General features: G+C 35.0%; 1 protein-coding gene across 1 annotated transcript in view; it reads right to left on the bottom strand.

The window, feature by feature from the left end:
- Window positions 1-22,740, bottom strand: part of Zswim6 (zinc finger SWIM-type containing 6) — a 192,143-nt gene that overhangs the window by 9,106 nt on the left and 160,297 nt on the right. The window contains exons 5-10 of the mRNA XM_087189574.1: window positions 14,388-14,567; window positions 10,029-10,205; window positions 9,609-9,755; window positions 6,072-6,218; window positions 4,638-4,898; window positions 777-912 (exon numbers count right to left, since the gene is read on the bottom strand). Of these exons, the coding sequence (XP_087045700.1) occupies window positions 777-912; window positions 4,638-4,898; window positions 6,072-6,218; window positions 9,609-9,755; window positions 10,029-10,205; window positions 14,388-14,567 (1,048 nt within the window). The remainder of the gene's footprint in view (window positions 1-776; window positions 913-4,637; window positions 4,899-6,071; window positions 6,219-9,608; window positions 9,756-10,028; window positions 10,206-14,387; window positions 14,568-22,740) is intronic.

Here is a 22,740-nt window from a genome sequence, read left to right on the forward strand (position 1 = left end):
ATAATTTTAAACTCAAGAAGTATCTAGCTTGAACAAATTCATAATAAAAACAATTATTTGGTAAATTAACTTTAAAAAAAGAGCATGAGAATAAGGTGCATGGCAGAGAACAATATATTCTAGTTGTCATTATGTCCTGATGAGGAGCTGGAAGCAGTCACAGATCCTCCCAGTATCATCTCATCTTTTCTTGGCCTCCAGTTGCTCACAAGTGTGTCCTGCTGACGCAGCAGCCTTGCTGCACTCCCAGTGGAACGTGGAATTGTAACAGGTATTGAAGGTCTCCCTTGATTATTATATTTGATAAAGTATTTACCATGGTTTCAAAAACTGAATTTGTTCAAAACAATCATTCAGGAAGGCTTCAATTGTTGTCTTATGATTACAGTGATCTGAAATAGCACTCTATTCCCAAATTCTATCGTCCAAAAAAAAAAAAAAAATTGAGAAAAAGCCAGGACAATTGTAAGTGTGATAGCAGTTAAATATAAATTCTTCAATTATTTGGGGTTTTTTGGTACCGGGGATTGAATTTAGGTCCTTGCGCTTGCGCAGCAGGCGGCAAAACCACTGAGCTAAATCCCCGGCCCTCTTCACTTATTTTAAAACAAAATGAAAATAACAAATCACCTCTATAACAATCTAAGAAGCATAAATAAATCTTTAGCTTTTCCGCTGCCTACAAGAAACATGAATGAAGGCGGAGTCGGTTAGCAGCCTTTTCTCCCAGCGGGGACTCTGGCTTGCTTCTGCCCGGCTGGGCTGTGAATACGTACCTCATTGCTCTCAGTGCAATTCTGTATGCCAATTCAGCATCATGAGGTAGGAGAGAGGTGAAGAGATACTTGGCAAATGTGTGCATTGGAACGCTCTCCCGATGGATTATTTCGCCTAAACCACTATATGGTCCGGCTGTGGGAAGAGAGCATACATATTTTACATTCCTAAGAAATGAACTAATACTTCTTGTAAAGTATATTTTAAATTTTTCATGTAAAGTTGTAACATATGCAAGCTGATCTCGTTAAAAATTTAACCTAAGTGATATGTAGAAAGGAATAAAATTCTTAGTCAAGAGTCTACAGGGTATAGTACCCAACAGAGACTTGTCGTCATGAACAATCCCTGCACTGTGCCATAGCTAAAATGAGAACCACAGGACGAAGGGCCTCAAAGAAAGGAGTGCACCCTCCTCTCTCCATGTGTGACAAATGAGCACGGGAACTTGCAAACTCACAGAGGACTCTGCAGGCTAACTGCAGAACCTGTCCCTAGACTCACACAATCTTAGGGATACAGAACAGGGTGTTCTGCTTCAGAGGGGGAGGTGTGCGAGGACCCTGAGCCATGGCTCTCAATCTAAACACTATATGCTGTTGCTTCTGATAAGCAGAAATAGACACTAATTCCCATAAAGTGATTAATAAAAAGTTACCCATTTGATACTCACCATAAACAAAAGAAAAAATTGAATATAACTGGAAGTCTACTATTTTGGGGGCCCCAAAAGGCCAATTTTAAAAACAAAATTATATTTAAGCTGTTGAAATTAATTTCTCAGTAAATCCTGACAGGCACAGTGGCAGAGCTGACTTCCCCTGTGTGTTCCCTGAAAGCCGCTTGGAAGGAGCAAAGTAGACTTTTAAAATAAATTTTGAAAGGAAACCATAGTGGTCAGTTCAACTATTTTACACTTATGTACTTTGAGGCTTAGTTACTATAAAATGTTTAATAAATTAGTTTCCATGTCACCTTTGGGTGACATTTGGTTCATGATTTCTAGAATTATGGGCCATGACACTACTGCTCAGAGGACATAATACATTTATTTGTTTTTCATGAGAAAAAATCCATCTGGCAAAGGGTTTAGAATGCAAGAAGTGCAGCTCAGAAAAAAAGGTGAGGAGGTTATTTGAACTGGGTATCGGGTAGGAACATGACACATTCTAGAAGGTTTCAATAGAAGTTATTTTAATGCAATTTTTGGTTAGTATTTTTAAATTATTCACTATTTAAGTACTTTGAAAAAATCACATGAACTTATTTTTTTTATCTGCACAAACTAAAATCCATCCTAAATTTTAAGTTTTACCAAATCTACTAATCTTCTTAAGACATTTTAAAATGTTTTAGTGATCTAATACTCTTCAAAAGTAGATACAGCATCACACTTGGACCTTTAGTTCATATAACAAGGCCACAGTATTTAAGATACTGTCATGGACTAAATGTGTATATCTCTCCAGAATTCGTATGTTGAAGTCCCAAACCCCAACGTGATAGAGATTTTTATGACAGTAATTTAAGTTAAATGAAGTACTAAGAGTAGGGCACTGATCCAACAGGATTAATGTCTTTATAAGAAGAGATTCTAGATAGCTCGGTCAGTCTGTGGGTCATAAGAGGACACAGGAAGAAGGTGGCTGTTTTCAAGCAAGGAAGAGAGCCCTCTTCAAAGGGAAACTGGCCAGCACATTGAACTTGGACTTCCGAGCCTCTAAAACTGTGAGAAATAAATGTCTGTCTTTCAAACTATCCAGCCTGTGGGATCTGTTAATGCAGTCACAGCTAAGACACTAATTCTATTTTACTTAAGGAATAATTATAGGAAATTTGCAGCTTATTCAGACTGTTCATTTCGCCTCCATTTTCTTTCAATGTTTCCCTTTTAAGCCCTCAAGTTACCTTTTTTGTACTATTCAAGGAAAGGTAGGATACATAATCACCACTTCTCTAAGACACCTCCCAACAGCCAGGTATTACAGAATTACATGTTGATTAATAACTGGTGTAAACCCTGAACTCAAATGTGCCGAAAAACAAAAAACTGACTACTGGCACTAGGTTCTCCCAGAGGTGTTTTTCCAGTATGCCAACCATCCATCCAATATTGTGGCCAGAAGAAATTAACACTTAACAACAATACAGGTTACTGCTCCCTTTCTTCAGATATCTAGGCCTGCTAATTTACCCCTGCAATTTTCAAAGAGTAGGAATGCATGGAGAGCTTCATGCCCCAGTGTAATCCACTCATTCATGAAGCTCTTCCTTTTTGGAATTTATAGAAGCAGTCCCATGGCCTGCCACTGGACTGCCTTCAGTCCTGCCCACCCACTCCTGGTAAGCCCTGCAGGGACAGGAAAGGAGAGGAGGCAGAGATGCATCAACAGGGACCTCTGCTCAGGCAAAACACTCATTAAAAAGGTTTGAGGAGAGGGACGGACTAATCATAGAGTAAGACAACGTTCAAAAGTATTCACAAATAATGAACATGGAGACATAGTTAAAAAGGTAAATGATAAACAGGTATCACACATTACTCTTTGAAAATCATACATCCTCTTCCTGAAGTTCAATATAATGGAAATCAAAAGTCATGTAGTACAGCTAGTGACAAACAGCATTAAAAAAAGGTCTATGCTTAGCTTAGTGCTTATGTATCAGAGAGAATTATATGGAAGGAAACTGAAAAAAAGTAATTAAATAATCAGGATAATTCTTCAAGTTTGCCAAAATAGCTTTTTATGTTTAGAAAAACAAAGCAAAACAAACTTTGGGAGTTTCAAAAAGTTAAAATTACAAATGTTTACCAAAATAAAATCATGCTATTAAGATGCTTTATCTCAAGAATATTTTCTAAGACACACAAATGTATAATATATTTGAAGAAAATATTTTCTTTCAAATAGATCTAAAGCTTTGGACAAATAAAGGAGATTTTAAAATGCTATTTTCTCTAAAGCCCTTCCCACATGTAACAGTTCAGGACAGAACATGAAAACACCATACTTTATCTGCATGTCAATCACAAAAAAAGTTCCATGATAATAACATACATGTACTTGAAAGAAGCAGTTTTATTAATCAGACACCTCCTACATTTATACAAAGATTAGGTTACTATACTGATTTAATTTACCTTTTTGAGAAAAAAAAATCTGAAAAATGGAATTAGGCAAATTTTGGGGGGCCATTTAAATCACGACCTTATAAAAAGAAAATCAGAAGGGCCAGGGATTTAGCTCAGTGTAACACGCCTGCTTCATAAGCGCAAGGTTCTGAGTTTGATCCCTGGTACCGGAAAAAAAAAAATTATAGAGTTAGCTTTTGAGATTCTCTGAAACATTTTCCTTGATATATGCCTAATAGCATACAATTATTTCCTGTGAGATAATTATAGCATGGAAATTCACTCCTGTAGTCTTCAGTTCTTTGTTAGCATATGCATATGATTTATTAAAAACACAGAAGTCAGGTAACAGCCAATAATTAGCAAGATGCAAACCAATTTTTACTTTATATTGATTAAGCAAATGGGACCATGGCCACCAGTAATAACTCGTTAGACATGAAAATTACAGTTATCTCAGGCATATCAAAGTCTACAGAATTAAATGGGACTGATTTTCAATAGGCTATCCCTACATGACATCCTTAATCAAGTGATAGAAACCTAAACATTTGCACTTTTTTATTTGGTGACACTATTTTTTAAGACAGTGAATATGTCTTTGACACTCTGTGATTATATCAATCAAGATAACTACCATACTAAATGCATTTACACAGTACTCAATATGATAAGGATGAGCACCTAAATCAAACTGGCTAAGTGGAAAACTTATTCATTAAGCTACCTTCTAATAGGAAGACTGCTTGCTTGCGAAAAATTTTCACCAGTGTGTCATCCAATTCAATTTCCTGAAGTTTAGAAATGAGCTGCTCCTCGTTCCGGCAAACTTTCTCCTGGGTATACAGCCCATCCGGCATGATCCGCTGCTGCCCCAGCCCTATCAGGGCTACTTCCACAGCCAGCGTTAAGTAGGATTCCCCTTCTTCTAGGAATTTGTGTGCAGGTAGATGGTGGTATTCCAGAGACTTGCACTGTCCCATATTTTCTGTAAAATGCCCCAAAAGAAATCAGAGCTACACTAATTTTGTAGGTACTTAGGCACAAATATTTATTCTACTCAGTACTGGTGAATGAATGATTGATTGCCTTAATTCAGAGAAAGCATGTATTTCAGATTAAAGTGCATACTTTTCCAGTATCTTTAAAAGTGACCATGAATAATTAAATGTGTATGTTTTGGAAGAGAGAATATTAGAAGTATTTTTCTTCCACTGAAAATGAGTCACCAAAGAAAACTAAATCCAAAAAGGAATGAAACCAAGAACACTTAGTAGTGAAAAAATATTTTAATTAAACAATAGTAAAACTGTATGACTATAACTGTCAATAGTATTTTAAAGACTGGCATTTAAAAATGGTTTCCATACTTTAGTTACAGTGTTGAACTTTATAACGAAAACAGTAGAGAATATAACAATGTAATTCAATTTCAAGGTGCTTTTTGTTACCTAGGTTCACTCAGTGAGAGCAACATCAGGACAGACCTTGTTCCCTTCCTTACCTTGCCCGCTGCTGCTCTGTGCAGTCTCTGGGGGGATGGTTCTTAATTTTCAAAGGGTCAAAGGGAAATCTCAAAACACCATTTTAAAGGAATATGTGTTATAAAATAAAACAGTTTGAAATGGCATTTAATAATCTTAAAGTAGACTCAAAATATTTAAGTCACTTTTAATGAGAGACCAATTTAAAAAGCAACTAAATTAAATTTTCTAGTTCTCAATTCTATGATGCCTATCTTTATTTTTTTATCTCTATGTTGGAAAACAGTCATAAATACAGATAAATTCTTAAGATGTAGAATCCCTAGTAGTAAGAGAATAAATATTTTTAGGTTTTTTTATGCATACTGCCAGCTGTTACACTGACTTTCCCAGTCTGTGGAAGTCTGACTGAAAAGTGAAAATATACTATTTCCCCGTTCTCTTGCTGACTATAGGACTGTTAACTACATGGCTTCATAAAACACAACATAAAGGGCCAGGGATTTAGCTCAGTGGTGCCACTGCCTGCCTCGCAAACCCAAGGTCCTGAGTTTGATCCTGATACCAAAAAAATAAAACAAAACAACATAAAAACACAATGTAAAGAAAAATGAAGACTAATGCCACTCAAGGTATAGAAAAAGAAAAGAAAACCAGACACATGCCACTGACGTTACCTGTAAAATCTGAAAAGCCAGGGAAGTTTTCCTCCTCAGTATGGCAGGCTTCCATGAGGCTGCTGAAAAGAGTACCCACAGGGTCGAGGGGATGTCCAACCCAGCCTTCCAGATTGGTTATCGAGGTGATGCTTTTGTGCGGGAGCTCTGTGTAAGAAAAGGGGATTGAGAGATGGGAGCAGAAAAGGGAGAGAAAAGTTGAGAAGTAGGGGTAAGAAATGCTTGCCACTTAACTGCAGTTTGATAAATTAGTTCTGATTTCAAACAGACATTCCCCTTTAATTAAAAAAAGCAATCAATCAAAAGGTACCATAATCCCCAACTTATAGACACTTATGAGCTCTAAAGGTTCATCTGTAAACCAATATATACGGCACTAAATTCCCAAGAGGGCTCCCAGACAGCGATTTAATTCATGTGTCCAGTATGCTAAGTTGATATCACTACCCATGCTATTAAATCACGTTGTATGGGAAAAAAAGAAATTCCGTATTTTCTTCTGAGAAGTGAAAGACAATTACTCTCACTTCCTTAGGAGTGGCATTAGAGACAATAAAGAAGATCCCTTGGAACTCACACTGGATGAATCAAGAAGCCACCATCATCATCAAGTACAGGAGTCTGTACTCACTATCTCATCTAAACTGAGAGCCTAGGTCAGAACAGCCTGGGTCAGACTTGGACACTCACATGAGCATCACTGAACTACTGAACTACCCCCCATTACTTTCCTTTTTCGTTTGTTGCGGCGGGGGGGGGGGGGGGTCCTCCCTATGTATTCCAGGCTGGCCTCAAACTCACTATGTAGCCCAGGCTGGCCTGGAACTCAGGACGATTCTCCTGCCTCATTCTCCTGAGTGCTGGGATTAAAGGCATGCATCACCATGCCAGCCCTCTCCATCACTTTATAGAGGTCTTTCTTACTATGGATCTGTTAGTCATTTGAGAGGTCTTTACACAAAGGTGAATAACAGCAAAAGACTGTTATTCAGACTAGAGGAAATACAGTAGTTGTATTTTTTTCACAAAATGTTAGTGCTTTCACGTTAAATTAAGAGTGTTCAGGAAAAAAAAGCTGCAAAATTTCAAAGATATATTCCACTGTTGTAAAGTATTACTTATATCTGGGTTTCTACTAAAATAGTAGTACTTCTTTCTTAAAGGAAAAAAATCTATGTATAGAAAAAATTACACAGGAAAATATTGACTTCTAAACAGCCAAAAAGTTGTTCCTGAATTCAACATTTCTTCAGAAGTCTTCTGGTTTGAATTATTAACTATCACTACATAAAAATGAAAAATGGCTGGACACAATGTATGAAAATATATTTAACTTAGGTCCTAGAGTCCTTGGAAAGATCCGTCCCTCTGGTTTCTGTCACAGGCTTTCATATACATAACTAGCATGAAAAAACAAACATGAGCATTACTCTTGAGAAAAGCCAAGTATTTACGTTTAGTAAAAACAAAAGTATGTGTATGGTTAAGGGAACTGTTTTGTTTATACAAACACACCTATTGTCAGGTGGTGGGGACTAGGGACATGCAAGAAACAATTAAAAAAGGAGGATGATGTTTTCAGAATCAAGAAGCTGACAAATCATGGCAAATAGCACTATGAGTACTGAGGTACAGTATTTGCTAATTCTGGCTCAGTAACAAGTAACTGTTACGGCACTTTGGACTTGGGACAGCTACAAAAAGCCCACTCTTTAAATAATAATAAATATGGAAAACAATAAAAACAAAAAGGCAGGGAAAGAGGTAGGTATAGACATATAATCCTGTTAATGTTTTCATTAAAATGAAAGTTTTCACTGCTTACAAGATTACAAGAAAAACGAGTCTAATAATAATGACCCAGTTCTGCTACAGAACTGTTTCAAAGACAATTAAAGGAATCTAGCCTAACATCCCTCCAACTTATGTAAATGAACTAATAATATTTCTTAGATATTGCAACATTTTTACTAAATTTTTAAAATGAAAATTTCTTAGTAAAATATGTATTAATAATTTTTAAAACTCAGAGGATCATAATGAGCTAGTTATTTTTGTAGTATTACAAAAGTGTGGTACTCTCTCCTAGCCTGAGTATTATCCTCTATATTATTTAGAAGTAAATGCTTTTGGCCAAAGACTGTGTGTGTTTAGGGAAAGAAGGATTTCTGAATATTTTTTCAAGAGGTCTAGCAACATATTTTGCAAGCACCAGTGATGATGTGAAGAACATGTAGAACTGAACAAAGTAATCACATATCAGGGCTATTTACATTCCAACCCCATCTGAGCTTCCCTTTCTTTGGTTCAAACTGTAACATTGGAATGTTTTTCACTGTATAAATGATAGTGTTTGTTAGCATTCATAATACTTCCCACATAAAAGGCTTTAAAAGTTCCAACAAACACTTGTTTCAATGTCCAGTCTATTTCAACAACTTTTAATAATTTAGATGAAAGATGTGTGTATAATCACTCAAGGATTAAAAATCAAAATAAACTAAAACAAACAAACAAAAACCAAAACACAAAAGTCAAATCGCAACTAAAGCTAGCCTTCTTAACAAAAAATAAGATTACAGAGTGAAAGGGAAAGAAACTGACAAAAGTAACATAAAACTAAATTTACAAGTATGGAAGGAATAATAAATACATAGATTAGAAAAAGCATATATATTTCATTACCTGATTGGGACCTTAAGCACGAAATACAACCTTTTGTGATTACTATCATGGTACTTATTTAAAGTTTAAAAGTTTAATAAACCGAGATAAAGAGTTAAATATGCTCTGTCAGCCAACAGCTCACCAAATGCCATTTGCAGAACTCAAAAAATCCAAGAATTCTCTTCTAGTCACTTTAAATAAACATGTCCTGAAGTACAAATTATTACAGCTAAAAAGTTTTACAGTTATTGCACATTATGCCAGGCCTTGTTTTAAGGGTTTTTTTGTGGAAATTAGTTTAAGCTTTGTAATAACTCTAAGAGGCAGGTCTTATACTGAGCCCAATTCTGCAGGAGAGGCATCTGACTCAGAGAAGTCCAGTCATCCCCTAAGGTTCCAAGCTGAGACCTCTATCTGGGACTCAAGAATACACAGTCTATCCTCACAGGCCCACTAGAATCCAGGTGCACTTTCACAAAGTAAGGTATTTGACTAACTTGCCTTTAGATGATGCGGAAATAGTTGTTATTCAATTAAAAAAAAAACTTTTCTGGTTAAAAAAATTACTCTAAGATATTTTTTCCCAGTGCTGAGGAATGTACCCAAGGCCTTGCAAACATTCGATCACTGAGCTATACTTCCAGCCCCCTAAGAGGTTTTTGTCAAAATATTTTCTTACAACATTTAACCAAGAAAAAAAAGCTTAGAATTTCTTACACATCAATTATCAAGTGTTTTAAAAAGAATGGTAAGTAGAGCCATTTGCGAGGCTCTCATTTTAAAAGTCATCTCTCCTGAAAGAACTCAAAACCTAGTGATGTCATCATGAAGAATCCCGTTCCACTAGAAAAAAACCTCCTTCACATTCACCTTTTTTTTGAGCCCGGAACATTTCCAACTGTTTTTGTTGCTGTCGTCTTAACGTGTTAACAATAGCTATTGCTAGTCTCAGTGCTTCTCTGGGGTATCCGTGAGACCGTAATGCATCCACCCTTGCACAGGCTGTAGGGACATGTTCTGAAAAAGAAAGCCAAGGGGTAAAGTTGCGACTGTCAGATATATCTGTAAAAACACGATTTAACAGTAAGATGTTTCTCCCAAAATACTATTAAAAAGACATGAGAAACCATTTCTGAACTTGGATTTGAATGAAAAAGCTCAGCTCCTATTGCCAAGCATTCATCCATCTCCCATTGAATCCCTTAATTCTCTACCTCCCACTCCAATAATGCTATAGAAACTAAACAAAGAAGTAAGTCATGGAAATGTCTTTCCGGTTTGGCCACTTACCATGCCAGAGGGGCCACCCGCGAGAGTCAAAGAGGGAGTTTTCAGTGTCGTCATGGTAACAGTAGTTGGTGTATAGGTCACTGCTGATAATGTGCTGCAAGTGGCTATCCTGCCAGTGGAGATCGCATGCCTCGATGGCTCGAGTGAACACTGTCCGATGTGGCCTGTTCGATGAATCTGTTTTTTCCACAATTCAGAAAGCCGTGTCAGCTATTATTCACATGTGAATAAATCAGTCATACCATTCTGTGGCCAGATGTTCATGAACACACCCACACACATTGTCCTGCACCCCCTAAGCAGAAGGGTGAAGGCTGAATATTCCCACATCCTAAATAGTAAGAGGCAAGTCAGCCCAAAGAGCTGCCACTCATTCACTCACTTGTTTTATCAAACACAAGCATTCTGCAGCCATTAAAGCTAAGGTTAAAGGCATCCTGCAAAAAGAATTGTCAAGTCTAGTTTCCATGCCAAATACACTCAAAAGAGGCACTCGGCACAAAATCACATGAAAACTCACTGCTCCCCACTTCTGAGGTGCTGTGGTGGGCTGCCCCTGATGGGATCAACAGCTCTCACAAACACTATGCAAGAGATGCGACACCAGCCATGGAACCTTTCAGGAAGATGCAGTCAGACTTTAAAAATATGCATAAGGGTTGTGCTTTTGGTTGTATTTTTTAACTATATTGTGCGGTTTTGCACAATTAAAACTATTATGCTTCTTGGGATATAATGATTAAATGCCACTTTATATCCCAAAGGGCATAAATGCATATATTTAACATTTCACAAAGCCACACAACATAGCTACAAAACAAACCAGCGCACTTACCTTGCCCCTACAGGCTGCCTCCTGACTCCTGGGCAGGTTCCATGACTGGTGTGATGTCCCCAGCATAGTGTATGCCGGGGCATCACAAAAGAGCAGAAGCATACACTCCGAAGAGGGTTCAAGTTTCAGGACCTGACGGAGAAAAGAAATGTTTGGGGAATAAAGGATATTCTCACCTTGGCTCCTGGGACTACTCAATTTCTAAAGATTCTATCTATACTCCCACCCCTTGGGTCCCCACTCTAAACTTACCTTCAACTGTGGCATAAGCCTTAGCAAGCCTCAACTAGAAATAAGGGTAACAAACTATTTTTATTTATGTGTATTTAATTTGGCTCAAGGACAGCCTTTCACCATTCTCAAACTCAATTAAATGAGAAGAAAAATCTGGAGCTTCTTTATGATAAACTTTCACAGCCCTGTCCTTGGACATTTGGCTCAGCACAGACATGGGAGAAAACATTAAAAAACCCAAAACTCTAAGAACATTGAGCTGATAGGAGACTGGAGAACTCATCTCCTCCAGCCTCTCTGTTCTGTGGTGGAACTGAACAGTGGGGGAAACAAAGTGACTTGCCACAGTCTCACGGCCAGGCAGTGGAGATGGAATGAATATGAAGACTCCCTTACTACAAATTCAGCTAATCTATCTGTTCAGAAAGGCTTCAGACAAGTCTTTAACAGAAAATGACTTCAGCTTAGTCTCAGATCAACAAAAGGCATAAATTTAATGATGCCTCTGTTATGGTCCCTCCCTCCTAGATTCCTAGTTAGCTCCAGACAGATGTATACAGTGCAAAATGGGAAGGGTGGACCCTACCTTTAGTTGCCTTTTGAACTTATTAGGGCTTTTTGCTGAGCAAAATAAATTATGCCCAGACCCAGAGAGAAACTGGTTCTATGACCTCTCATAGTCAATCAATCAAATGTCCTATGGTGTAAGTCCCTCAGAAGATATTTTTAAGTGGCTTTCTCATTTCATTCAGTTTAGCTCATGTCATAGAAATGGAATTTAAAACTAAATAGAGACTTAAACATAGCAACTTAGTATTATGTGTGCATTAAAAGAATGAATTGGAGGTCTACCAGTTGACTTGGGTCACTATGTTACTACTAATAAAAGCAAGCTGTAGAGTCTGATTTCATTAAAAAATAAAAATAAAAGCTGAACTGTTTACATGTTTATGGGTGACTGTGGGAACAGGGTAAGATGTAGAGGACACAAACCAGGCTTTCAACATTAGTTAGCTCTATGACACCAATAAAACCAATGGGGCAACAACAACAAAAGGCAAAAAAGATAACAAACAAAAAAACCCAAGAGCTAAATTCTCATGAAATGATATTTAAATGAAAATGAAGACTATAAAGTCCCATCATTGCCTGGGAAATACAGAAAAAATTGATCATACACACAATGATTAAAAAGATGATTAAAATTTAAAATGATGATTAAAAATGATTAAAATTATAAACATAAAATGAATAAAAAGATCTATAGTTGAAAATATAGTTTGATGAGGTAGTCAGTTTGTATCTTGGATATCTGTGGTTATTCAATTTTTATTAATAAGAATGAAAAAAGAAAAAACAGTCTATCTTGACCCAATTTTTTGAATGATATATCTAAAAGTTTGTATAAAATTTTAAATAAAGTATATGTAGAATTAAACTTGAGAAATTTAGAGAAAAGGAGAAAATTCTTAGTTTTGAAAAATTAATGAAAAATTGGCTTATTTGGTATATCAAGAAAGTACTCTCATGGTTCGTAGATTCTAATGGATTATTCATGAATTCTAAAAAAATAGCTCAGCAGAGGCATAACTCCTTCATGTTGCCTCTATGTGTAAACACATGAAATCCTGAGTGTGGCCTCGGCCACATGCACTATGGTTCTGTCCTAGAAAAGACAGCACTACAGGGGAAGATCTGGAAGGAGCACCAGACCCCCTGTAACAGTCCCTCAAAGAGGGTGTGGGTGTTCTGGTGCCTTTAGGCACAAGAGTTATAAATACTGCCTTTGGAAACTGCCTAGGCCAAATCACAAGTGAAATGAACTATGGTGTCTGGAAGCTGAATCACTTATCAGCTTTCTAAGGCCTATGAAATAAATATTCATGTTTAACCAAGGGTAACATAATAAATGGAAAGCAAAAAGAGTAGGATAAAATATTATAGTGGCAGTCCCAAAAAAGCAGTGGAAAGTGAAACACAGAGACCTCCAAGTATAAAAACAGAAGGGAATTAACGATTGCCTATACAAATGTCAGCATACCTTTCTTAGCAATGAGGAGAATAAATGTCTAATAGCTAAACTTGGAAATTCTGAGCATCTGGAAAAAAGGTGTGGGTGGGAGGAGCTCATTTACTTAGCGATAAAGACAGGACAGATGTCAAACACAGCACTGAATTCTCAAGGCATATATCTCTATAGAAAGCAGAGCCAGATAGTCATCTTTCCCAAGTCCTAAAACTTCTTTTTGATTGGACAAGTACCTGTGGAGTAATACATATCATTTTCTTTCTCTGTAGAGACCGAAGACACTCTGCTAATATCACATGCAAACTCAGCACAATGCCAACTCTTTATGTGGCCAGCCACACACAGAATGATGATAGTCTTCATTCTATATTCTTCTAATGTCATTGAATTCCCACTCTGCTTCTATCATGACTTTAAAGTCTTTCAAACTGTCTCAAAAAGAGGGAGGGCACAAAATCATGCAAATATTGTGGTATGAATTAGTGAATGCAATTTGTATTTGCAAGAGTTAATCAGTTAAGAATTTAGTTCTGAAAAAGTCAGAAAAGTAAACTAAGGCTAAGGAAGAATTGTTTAAAGATGGAAGGGACGAGCAGAATAGATGAATCCAATAGAGGGAGAAGCTGAAAAAGCAGGATAGAAGTGAGAGAAAGAGGTTCTTTGGGAATGTCTGGGAGCCTTTTTTCATTGTACCTGAAATTGGAGGCCATGATAGACCTAATGTATAGAGGTGAGGACAAGTATTCTAGAAAATCCTTCCCAATGAAGAATGTTCCCAGTCCAAATGCCAATAGCATACCATGCCCCTCAGTCCAGCCATTAAAATTTTCCTTCCTGTATTCTAAAACTAAGAACTTTAATTAATTACAGGGTGTTGTGAATATAAACCGACCAACAGATATAAACCCATAGCTCCATAAGCCTGTGTTTTTTTTTTAAACAAAGTAATATACTGCCACCCTACTCTCTAAGTCTTTAAATTAAAATTCAAACTAAGTCATTAATGGACTATTTTAACGCATACTAACTAATGTGTTACGATTATATCTATCTGTATTCTGAAAATATTTTTAAAAGTATTCAAAGGCCTCAGGTAGAATTAAAATACATACATTCACAGTCAAAACATATTAAGTCCTTGAGTTATAGTAGGTTGTAAAGTGGATAAAATCATTTTCCCATACATTATTTCAAGTTACCATCATAAACACATGCAGGATGAAGTACAGACAAGCTGAGCGGAACATTACCGTGGACTCACCTTGGTTGGCATTTGCACCCTGAGGCAGAGCATTGGTTAAATTGGGTAATTCACTGCCATGATTTCCATCTTCCCATGGACAGACATCAACACTATTCCACTTTTTCAGCTGCTTTAGCCAGCTGGCTTTCTGTTCTAACTTGCAGTGGGGGTTTAGAACTATACACATCCACAGAGCACCTATAGAAAGAAATTTTCAAAAATTAGAAAAACAGCTAAAGACAAACTACTTTAAGAGGGACTGAACTCTGACATTTTAATAACTCAATTCGCTTAAAGTAAACCATAAATGTAATACTTCAATGGGAGAAGGACAACAGAGCCTGAATTGGAACCAAAGGCCCAAGTACTGTTATACATAAAGATGAAATATATTTCACAAATGTTAATTGTAATCACATTCCTACTTGTACAACAGTGTGACTGTCAATGATGTCAACTTTACTGGATTAAAAAAGGCCTAACAAGCTGGGGATGGTGGTGCAAGTCTGTAATTCTAGCATTTAAGAGGCCGAAGAAGGATCACCACAAGTTTGAGGCCAGCCTGGGTTACATAGTGAGTTCACGGCCAGCCTGAACTATATAGTGAGACCCTGTCTCCAAAAGCCAAAAAAAAAAAAAAAGGCCTAACAGATTAGAAGAGCATACTCCTAAGTGCTGCATCAAGCCCCTTCTGGCAGGATGTTTCTGCATTGGAACCAGCTGACTATGGACTGAACCTCCTCAAACCATGAGCTAAACAGTATTATGTCTAGCAAAGGGAAATCTAACACAGACATTTTAGACAAAAACATTATAACATGTAGAACCCTAAGGTTGAATCTACAAAGTCTATATACTGATGCTGCAATATACCATTCCAAATAGTTCTGCACAAAAATTGTGTTTATTTTCTAAAATTATGTTTTTACAGAAAAATAATAAGGTCATATGTAGACAAAAATACTTTCTTAGTCTCCTCATAAAAATTTTAACTTTATTTTGTTTATGAATTAGTATCCATAGATATGTGTATATCAACAGAATACAAATAGTTTTGGGTAAAAAGAAAATCAGTAAAATAGATCTTTTAAAAATAAAATTCACAAGCCAGGCATGGTGGCACACACCAGTAATCCCAGGCTGAAGCAGCAGAATTGCTGTAAGTTCAAGACCAGCCTGAACTACAAAGCGAGACCTTGTCTCAAAACATAAGAAAACAAAAAAAGAAAAGAAAAGAATTAACTTAAACCAAAAACTTAAAATTTTTCCCTAAGCAACTTATCTAAGAAATAATATTTTTCATAAATAAAATCACTACACGTAGGTCTTACTATGCATAAAATAAACATTAATCAAAATTTCACTTTTTCAAAGGAAAAGCAATAATGAAAAGAAACAATATAATTTGGGCATTGATAAATTTATTTTTCTTTTTTACATTCTTCCAAGTGTTAATTCAAACAAATATTACAGAAATTTTAAAAGTCCAAGTTATAATTAATAATGATACCAACATAGTCACAATATTTTTTCTTTGAAATAGTAAATGTAAATCTGTGTTTTCATCAGTTTGTGTTACCCAAGTGAATAATAAAGATAAGAACGATCACTTTGTTGTAGAACTTCATGAGGTGTTTTACATTCCTTCACAAAGCATCTGATATTTAAATATCAAATACATTTTACCAACATAAAGTAAAAATGGTCACAACCTACCTAAGCCAAATATTAACAATCTACATTTCTATATTTTAAAATGCTGACAGAAGACTAACCATGGTCAATCAAGATGAAGCAACACCACCATAGACTATCTCTACCAATCATTACAACCAAAAACTGCAGACAAAATTCAAAAAGCAACAATAACCTGAGAACTCTAAGAAGTAAACAAGAGGAAGCAGAAGGAGAAGGGGAAATACAACATGAAGAAGCAACCCATACGAGTATCATTTACTATTACCCCACCCCGCCCATTTTCTTTTGCCTTTGACATAAGATTACTCTAAGGCCATTCAGAGAACTCTAGTACCTGCAGCAAAAAGTTGTGACAAACTTCATTTAGGTGGTATAAATACTGGGAAAGGGGGACCCCCAACTTGGAGATGGAGGATCAGAGGAATCTCAAGTGCTGGTCATTTCTCACATGGTTCAGACAGAACCAAGGCAATATAGCCAAGAAGACTTTGAAAACTGCTTATTGGAACCATCACCCAAAGATGGTGAAAAAAATTATGATCTGAATCTACTCTGGTTGACCGATTTAAATTTTTTAAAAATCTCTGGAGGATTTTAATAGAAACCAGACTCCCACAATGCAATATCCAAAATGTCCAGGATCTAATATTAATTAGCTTACAAAGAAACAGGAAATGTGACCAGTTCTCAAGGGAAAAGTCAACAGGCAGCTAATAAACTATGTTCCATGAGATAAAGATAAATACCATTAAGGGCTGGGGATTTAGCTCAGTGGTTCTGCTACCTGCCTTGCAAGCACAAGGTCCTGAGTTCAATCCCCGGTACCAAAAAAAAAAAAAAAAAGATAAATACCATTAAAAAATATAAAGGTAGTTCTCAAAAGTGAAATACAAACTATAAAAAAGAACAGAAATTTTAGAAGTGAAAAAATTGTGTGAAATAAAAATCTCATTAAATGGTTTCAAGAGCAGAATGAAGATGACAAAGGAATAAGTCAGTGAACCTGAAGATAAAAATGATCTCATTTGAAGAAAACAGAGAAAAAACAACTAGACAACATTGAACAGAGCCTTAAAGACAGGTCAGAAAATATCAAAAGGTTTATTAACATTTGTGATGTGTCACTGGATTCCTAGAAGATGAGAAACAGAAACATTTGGGGGAAACAATGATTAGTAACTTCTCAAGTTTGGAAAATAATATTAATTTACAGATCCAAGAGGATTAGTAGACCCTAGGAAGGGCAAACTCAAAAAAAAAAAAAAAAAAAAACCTCGTGCCTGAACATACTGTAATCAAGTTGCTGAAAAGCAAAGATAATGAAAACATCTTGAAAACACAGAAAAATAAAATGCCACATAGAACTACAACCCAATTTTATTACAGATTTCTCAATGGAACTTGGAGTACAGAATACAATGAAATAATATCTAAGAGAAACTGACATGCCAAACCAGAATTCTACAACCAGCAAAAATACCACTCAAGAATGATGGAAAAATATATTTGTTCTTGGATTGGGGAAAACACAGTATTTGTTGCTGAAATACCTGTTCTAAAGGAAGTTCATCAAAGTAAAGAGACTATCAGAAGGAAACCTAAAACCTCAGGATTAAAGGAGGAGCAAAATAAACTATATCTCAGTAAACAGGCTATTTTTGCCTTTTTAATTTCTTTAAAGGTAAGTATGTCTGTGGAAAACTCAAATTTAAATACTGTCTTTGTATTGAAGCATGGTCATGCAATAGACACAACAATTATAAAAGGAAGAGAGCAAAAGTTGTTAGATTCAACATTCCACTTGGCAAAATAAAAACTTCAATTAGACTATTAAAGTGTAAGTATATTTACTGTAATACCACCAAAAAGGAAAAAAAGATACAAACAGTTAAATATAAACAGAAATTAAATTAAAACACTTAAAATGACTCAATCCAAACAAAGGTAGTGAAGACAGAAGAACAGAGAGGATAAACACAAAATTAAATGAGATTTTAATTCAACAATATCAATAATTTCATAAAATACAAATGGCCTAAACATACCAATTACAAGACATTCAAATCAGATTAAAAACCAATAACAAATTCTATGTTGTGTAAAAGAAATCCAATGTAAATGTAACCATTGATTTAAAAAGATGAAGAATATATACCACCAAAACACTGAGACAAATGACATATTATATAATGATAAAAGTACTCCAATAAAAAATAACAATGCTAAAAGAGTATGCTGCACTCAAGATCTGAAATGTCTGAAACAAAAATGAAAATAACTGAAAGAAAACAGATAAATGTACAATTATATATGGAGACTTCAATACTATCTCAATCACTGACAGAACAAGTAGACAGAAAAACAGCAAATGCCTGAACAACACTACCAACCAATTAAATTAAACTGGTATTTATAGAACATTCCACCTAACATTAGAGAAAAAACAAACAAAAACTTACTTTTAAAAAATTCACAGAGAATAATCAACAAGACAGTTCATATTCTGGAACATAAAATAAACTCAGACAAAATTTAAAAGAATGGAAATCACACAAACTACCTTCTCTGACATAATAAGATTAACCCAGAAGACAGTAGACAGGAAGATCTGGAAAATTCCTCTAAGTCTGGAAATTAAACAACATACTTCTAAATAACACATGCCATAGTTGGTCACAAGAGAAATCAGAAAATATTTTGTACTGAAAGAATATGAAAATAAAATATATTAAAATTTGTGGTATACAGCTAAAAATGTCTTCAGAGGAAAATTTATAGCATTAAAGTGCTCATTTTAGAAAAGATTCAAATCAATATTATAAATATCATCCTTAAAATAGAAATACAATGAGAAATCAAAGTTCAAGAAAGCAAAAGAAAGGAAGTAACAGATCAGAAATCAATGAAAATAGTCAAGGAAAAAAAAAAGCAATGAGACTGAAAGCTGTTTTTTTTTAAAGACCAATAAAATTAATAAAGCTACTCAGGCTAAGAAAAAGCTAAGATATAAACTGCCAGTATGAGGAATAAAAGAGGGTTAACGATTACAGATCCTAGAGGTACAGTAAGATTTATAACTACATATAATTAAGATATAATACAGGTATTATAAGACTTATAAGAAAATACTATTAATAACTGTATGCCCATAAATCCTACAGATAAAATAAAATGGAAAATGTTCTTGAAAGTCACAAACTACCAAAGTTCACTCAAGAAGAAAAAATAACCCAAATAATCATATATTTATTAAAGAAATTAAATTTGCAGTTAAAAGCTCCTATAATGTGGATCCAGATGGTTCCCTGGAAAAGTCTACCAAATATTTAAGAAACAATACCAATTCTACGTGGTATCTTCCATGTACACAAAATTCCACTGTATTTTATGAAGCCAGCATTAGCCTGATACTAAAATCAGATAAAAATATTCCCTGGTAAACATGTAAAATATTAGTACATTGCAAAATATTAGTACATTGCAAAATATTAGTACAAGTTAGGGAATATTACAAAAGGTAAATACACCACAACCACATACATTTTATGCCAGGAATGCAAGACTGGCTCAACATTCAAATATCAATCAGCATAATTTATCCCATCAGCAGACTAATTAAGAAAAATCATACCATGAAGAAAAAGAGATGCAGAAAAGGTGTTTGACAAGTTCAACAAATCTTCATGACAAAGCTCTTAGCAAATTAGAAATAAAATAGAACTTATTTAACTTGATAAAGGACATCTGCAAAAAATTCTACAGTTAACATCATAATAGCCAAGGACCTAAGCTTTTCTGCTAAGATAAAGGAGTTTAAAAATAAGAATGAGACATTAAGAGACTGGGATAATGGAATCAGAAAGTCAAATGTGTGTATAATTGGAATACCAGAGGAAGTGAATAGGAAGAATGTAGTAGAGACAGTATATAATCATAGTGACTTCAAACTTTTTCAAGAACTAGAGGAAAGCATAAATTCACATATTTTGGTTGCTTTTTTTCTTCAGAAACTCCAATGAAATGTATATTTGATGCCAAAGCACTGCTGGCTTTTACACACAAAATATCAGGTGTTCTTGCAAGTCTTTATAACCTCCAAAAATTCTCTGAAACATTTCCAAATGCTTTCTTAGAAGTAGACCTGCCCTATGCTACAAAACCATTGTTGCAGAATTAAGATGAGGACATAAACATTTGACCTGCCATAATCAGATATCCACATTTTCAAGGTGCTTTAGGAGAGTACTTAAAATAACTGAGGCCAAAGATTTGAATTCTGAAATTTAATTTTAACTCTTGAAATTAGTGGTATTCAACAGATATAACTGTTAGAACCAAATGCACTTTTGCAATGATACAGTATGAAATTCCATCAAATTCAGAGCCTCATAGATTCAAGTCAGTGCTGAAAGTCTATTGCTCTCTTTCCTCCTGTATTTCTCTGTTTTATGTGGCAGTCTTGCTTCAGACATCTAATTTAGTACATTATATTGCTCACACGCTGCTGTTTATACCACGTGTGAGCCTTTCATTTTTAAGAGTCTTGTTGGGAGACCAGAGGATATTAAGTGGGGCTTCCCTGAGCTTTCCAGAACAGGTTCCATACCTACTTTTGAACCAGCTTATCTATAAATATTTGTAAATTTGGAAAAACCTACTATAAAACTCCCTTTAATTATAACATACATTTGTTTTTAAGGTTGTGGAGGAGAAATCACATAGGTTTGTCATCAGGGCCTACAGATATTAAACAAAATATGTGCTGAATAAACAAAATGGCACAATTCATTTCAGACACATACACACAAACTGTATGTGTAAATATATACATATGATTGTGCAAATATAAAAGGTTACATAGTGATTTCAAGATCTGTATTTCTAGTATTATGAGTTTTTAGGTTTGCAATGGAGAATCGTTAGCAAATACTTATTTTCCAAATAAAAAGTAGTAATATAAAAAAATTTTTAAAAGATCTTATCATTTCTATTCGGCATCACATTGAAAGTTTTAGCCAGGTCAATAAAGCAAGAAAAGCAGATTAAAAGTATAGACTGGAAAGGAGAACATGAAGGAAATATGGAAAGGAGTTGTACACAGACAACTACCTACAAACAAAGCTCCTAGAACTAATACTTTTAGCAAAGTCACATATAAAAGTTCAAAGCCAAAACAAAAACAAAAAGACCTTTCATATTTATATGCTAAATAGGAACAAGTGGAAACCAGGAAAGCATCAAAAAAAAGAAAGAAAAAGAAAAATACTTGGCTCACAACTCTATCAAAATGTGTGCAGCATCTGTTATGTTTACAATGATTACACATTAATGAAGTAATCAAAGACAATCTTTCTAAAAAGTGGAAAGTTAGGTTAATAGATTAGAACACTCAGAGTTGTTGATATATCATTTATTCTGAAATTATTCTATAAAATAAACAAAACCTCACTCAAAACCCTAGTGGGTACTTGTGTACATATTGACAAGAATGGAAATAGAATAATCCAAACAATTTTAAAGGAGAAGGAAAGAATCAGAAAAAGGAAAATGCAAGACTCAGAGTACTTGAATTAAAGACTTTCAATAAAGTTACAGTAATCAAAATAATATAGCATTGTCAGAAAGGCATAATAATCAATGGAACAGAATAGCAAATTCAGAAAAAAATCACAAAGATGGTCAACTCAAGGTTCAAAGTCAATTTAACAGAGAAAAATCTTTTCAACAAATGTTCTAGAACAATTAATCACGTAAAAAAAGAAACCTAAATTCATGCATACCACATACTATATGAAATAATTAACTCAAAATGGGTCACAGACCCAAATATAAAGCTTAAAATTGCTGGAAAAAACAGGAAAATAACCCTTAGGTTAGGCAAAAACAGTATTAGGTACAGTATCAAAAGCATGATCCATTAAAAAAATTTAATAAAGTGGGCCTCAACAAAATTAAAAACTTTTGCTCTACACAACACAAGAGAATGAAAAGAAAGAAATGGACAAAACCAAAATGATCTGTCTCAAGCCAGGAAAAGACATGGAGAAAATGCACATAAAGTATTGAGTGAAAGAAGCCAATCCGAAAAGACTGCATATTGTATGATTTAACACTCTGGGAAAGGCAAAACTGGAGAAAGTAAAAAAAAATGTCTAAAGAGCTCTCAAGAAGTGTGAGGGTGGAAAGGGATGAATAGGTGGAGCACAGGAGATTTTTTAGTTCAGTGAAATTACTCAGTATGATACTACAATGGAGGATATATGTCATATATGTCATTTTACACTCACCCAAGCCTATTACATATAGAACACCAAGAGAGAATGCTAATGTAAACTATGGACTCTGAGTAATGAGGATGCATAAATGTAGGATTATTAATTGTAACTATGTACTTCACTCTGGTGGGAGGCTATACATCAGTGGAGATAGGTAGTATATGGGAAATCTCCACTCAATTTTTCTGTGCAACTAAAACTTCTCTAAAAAAATTTAGAAAAACATATCACCAAAAATATAAAGATGGTTAAAAAAAAAAAATGGTCAACTACAGACAAAAACATGCTCAGCACTGTGATCATGAGGATAATGTAAATTAACATCACGATGAGATACTGCTACACATATATTCTAATGGCAACTATAAGGGAAAAACATTTTAATCTGATAACAACTA

Source organism: Heterocephalus glaber, unplaced genomic scaffold (genome assembly GCF_053883595.1).
Source record: "Heterocephalus glaber isolate CG9 unplaced genomic scaffold, H.glaber_assembly_v1.0 deba00001543, whole genome shotgun sequence".
Taxonomy (NCBI): domain Eukaryota; kingdom Metazoa; phylum Chordata; class Mammalia; order Rodentia; family Bathyergidae; genus Heterocephalus; species Heterocephalus glaber.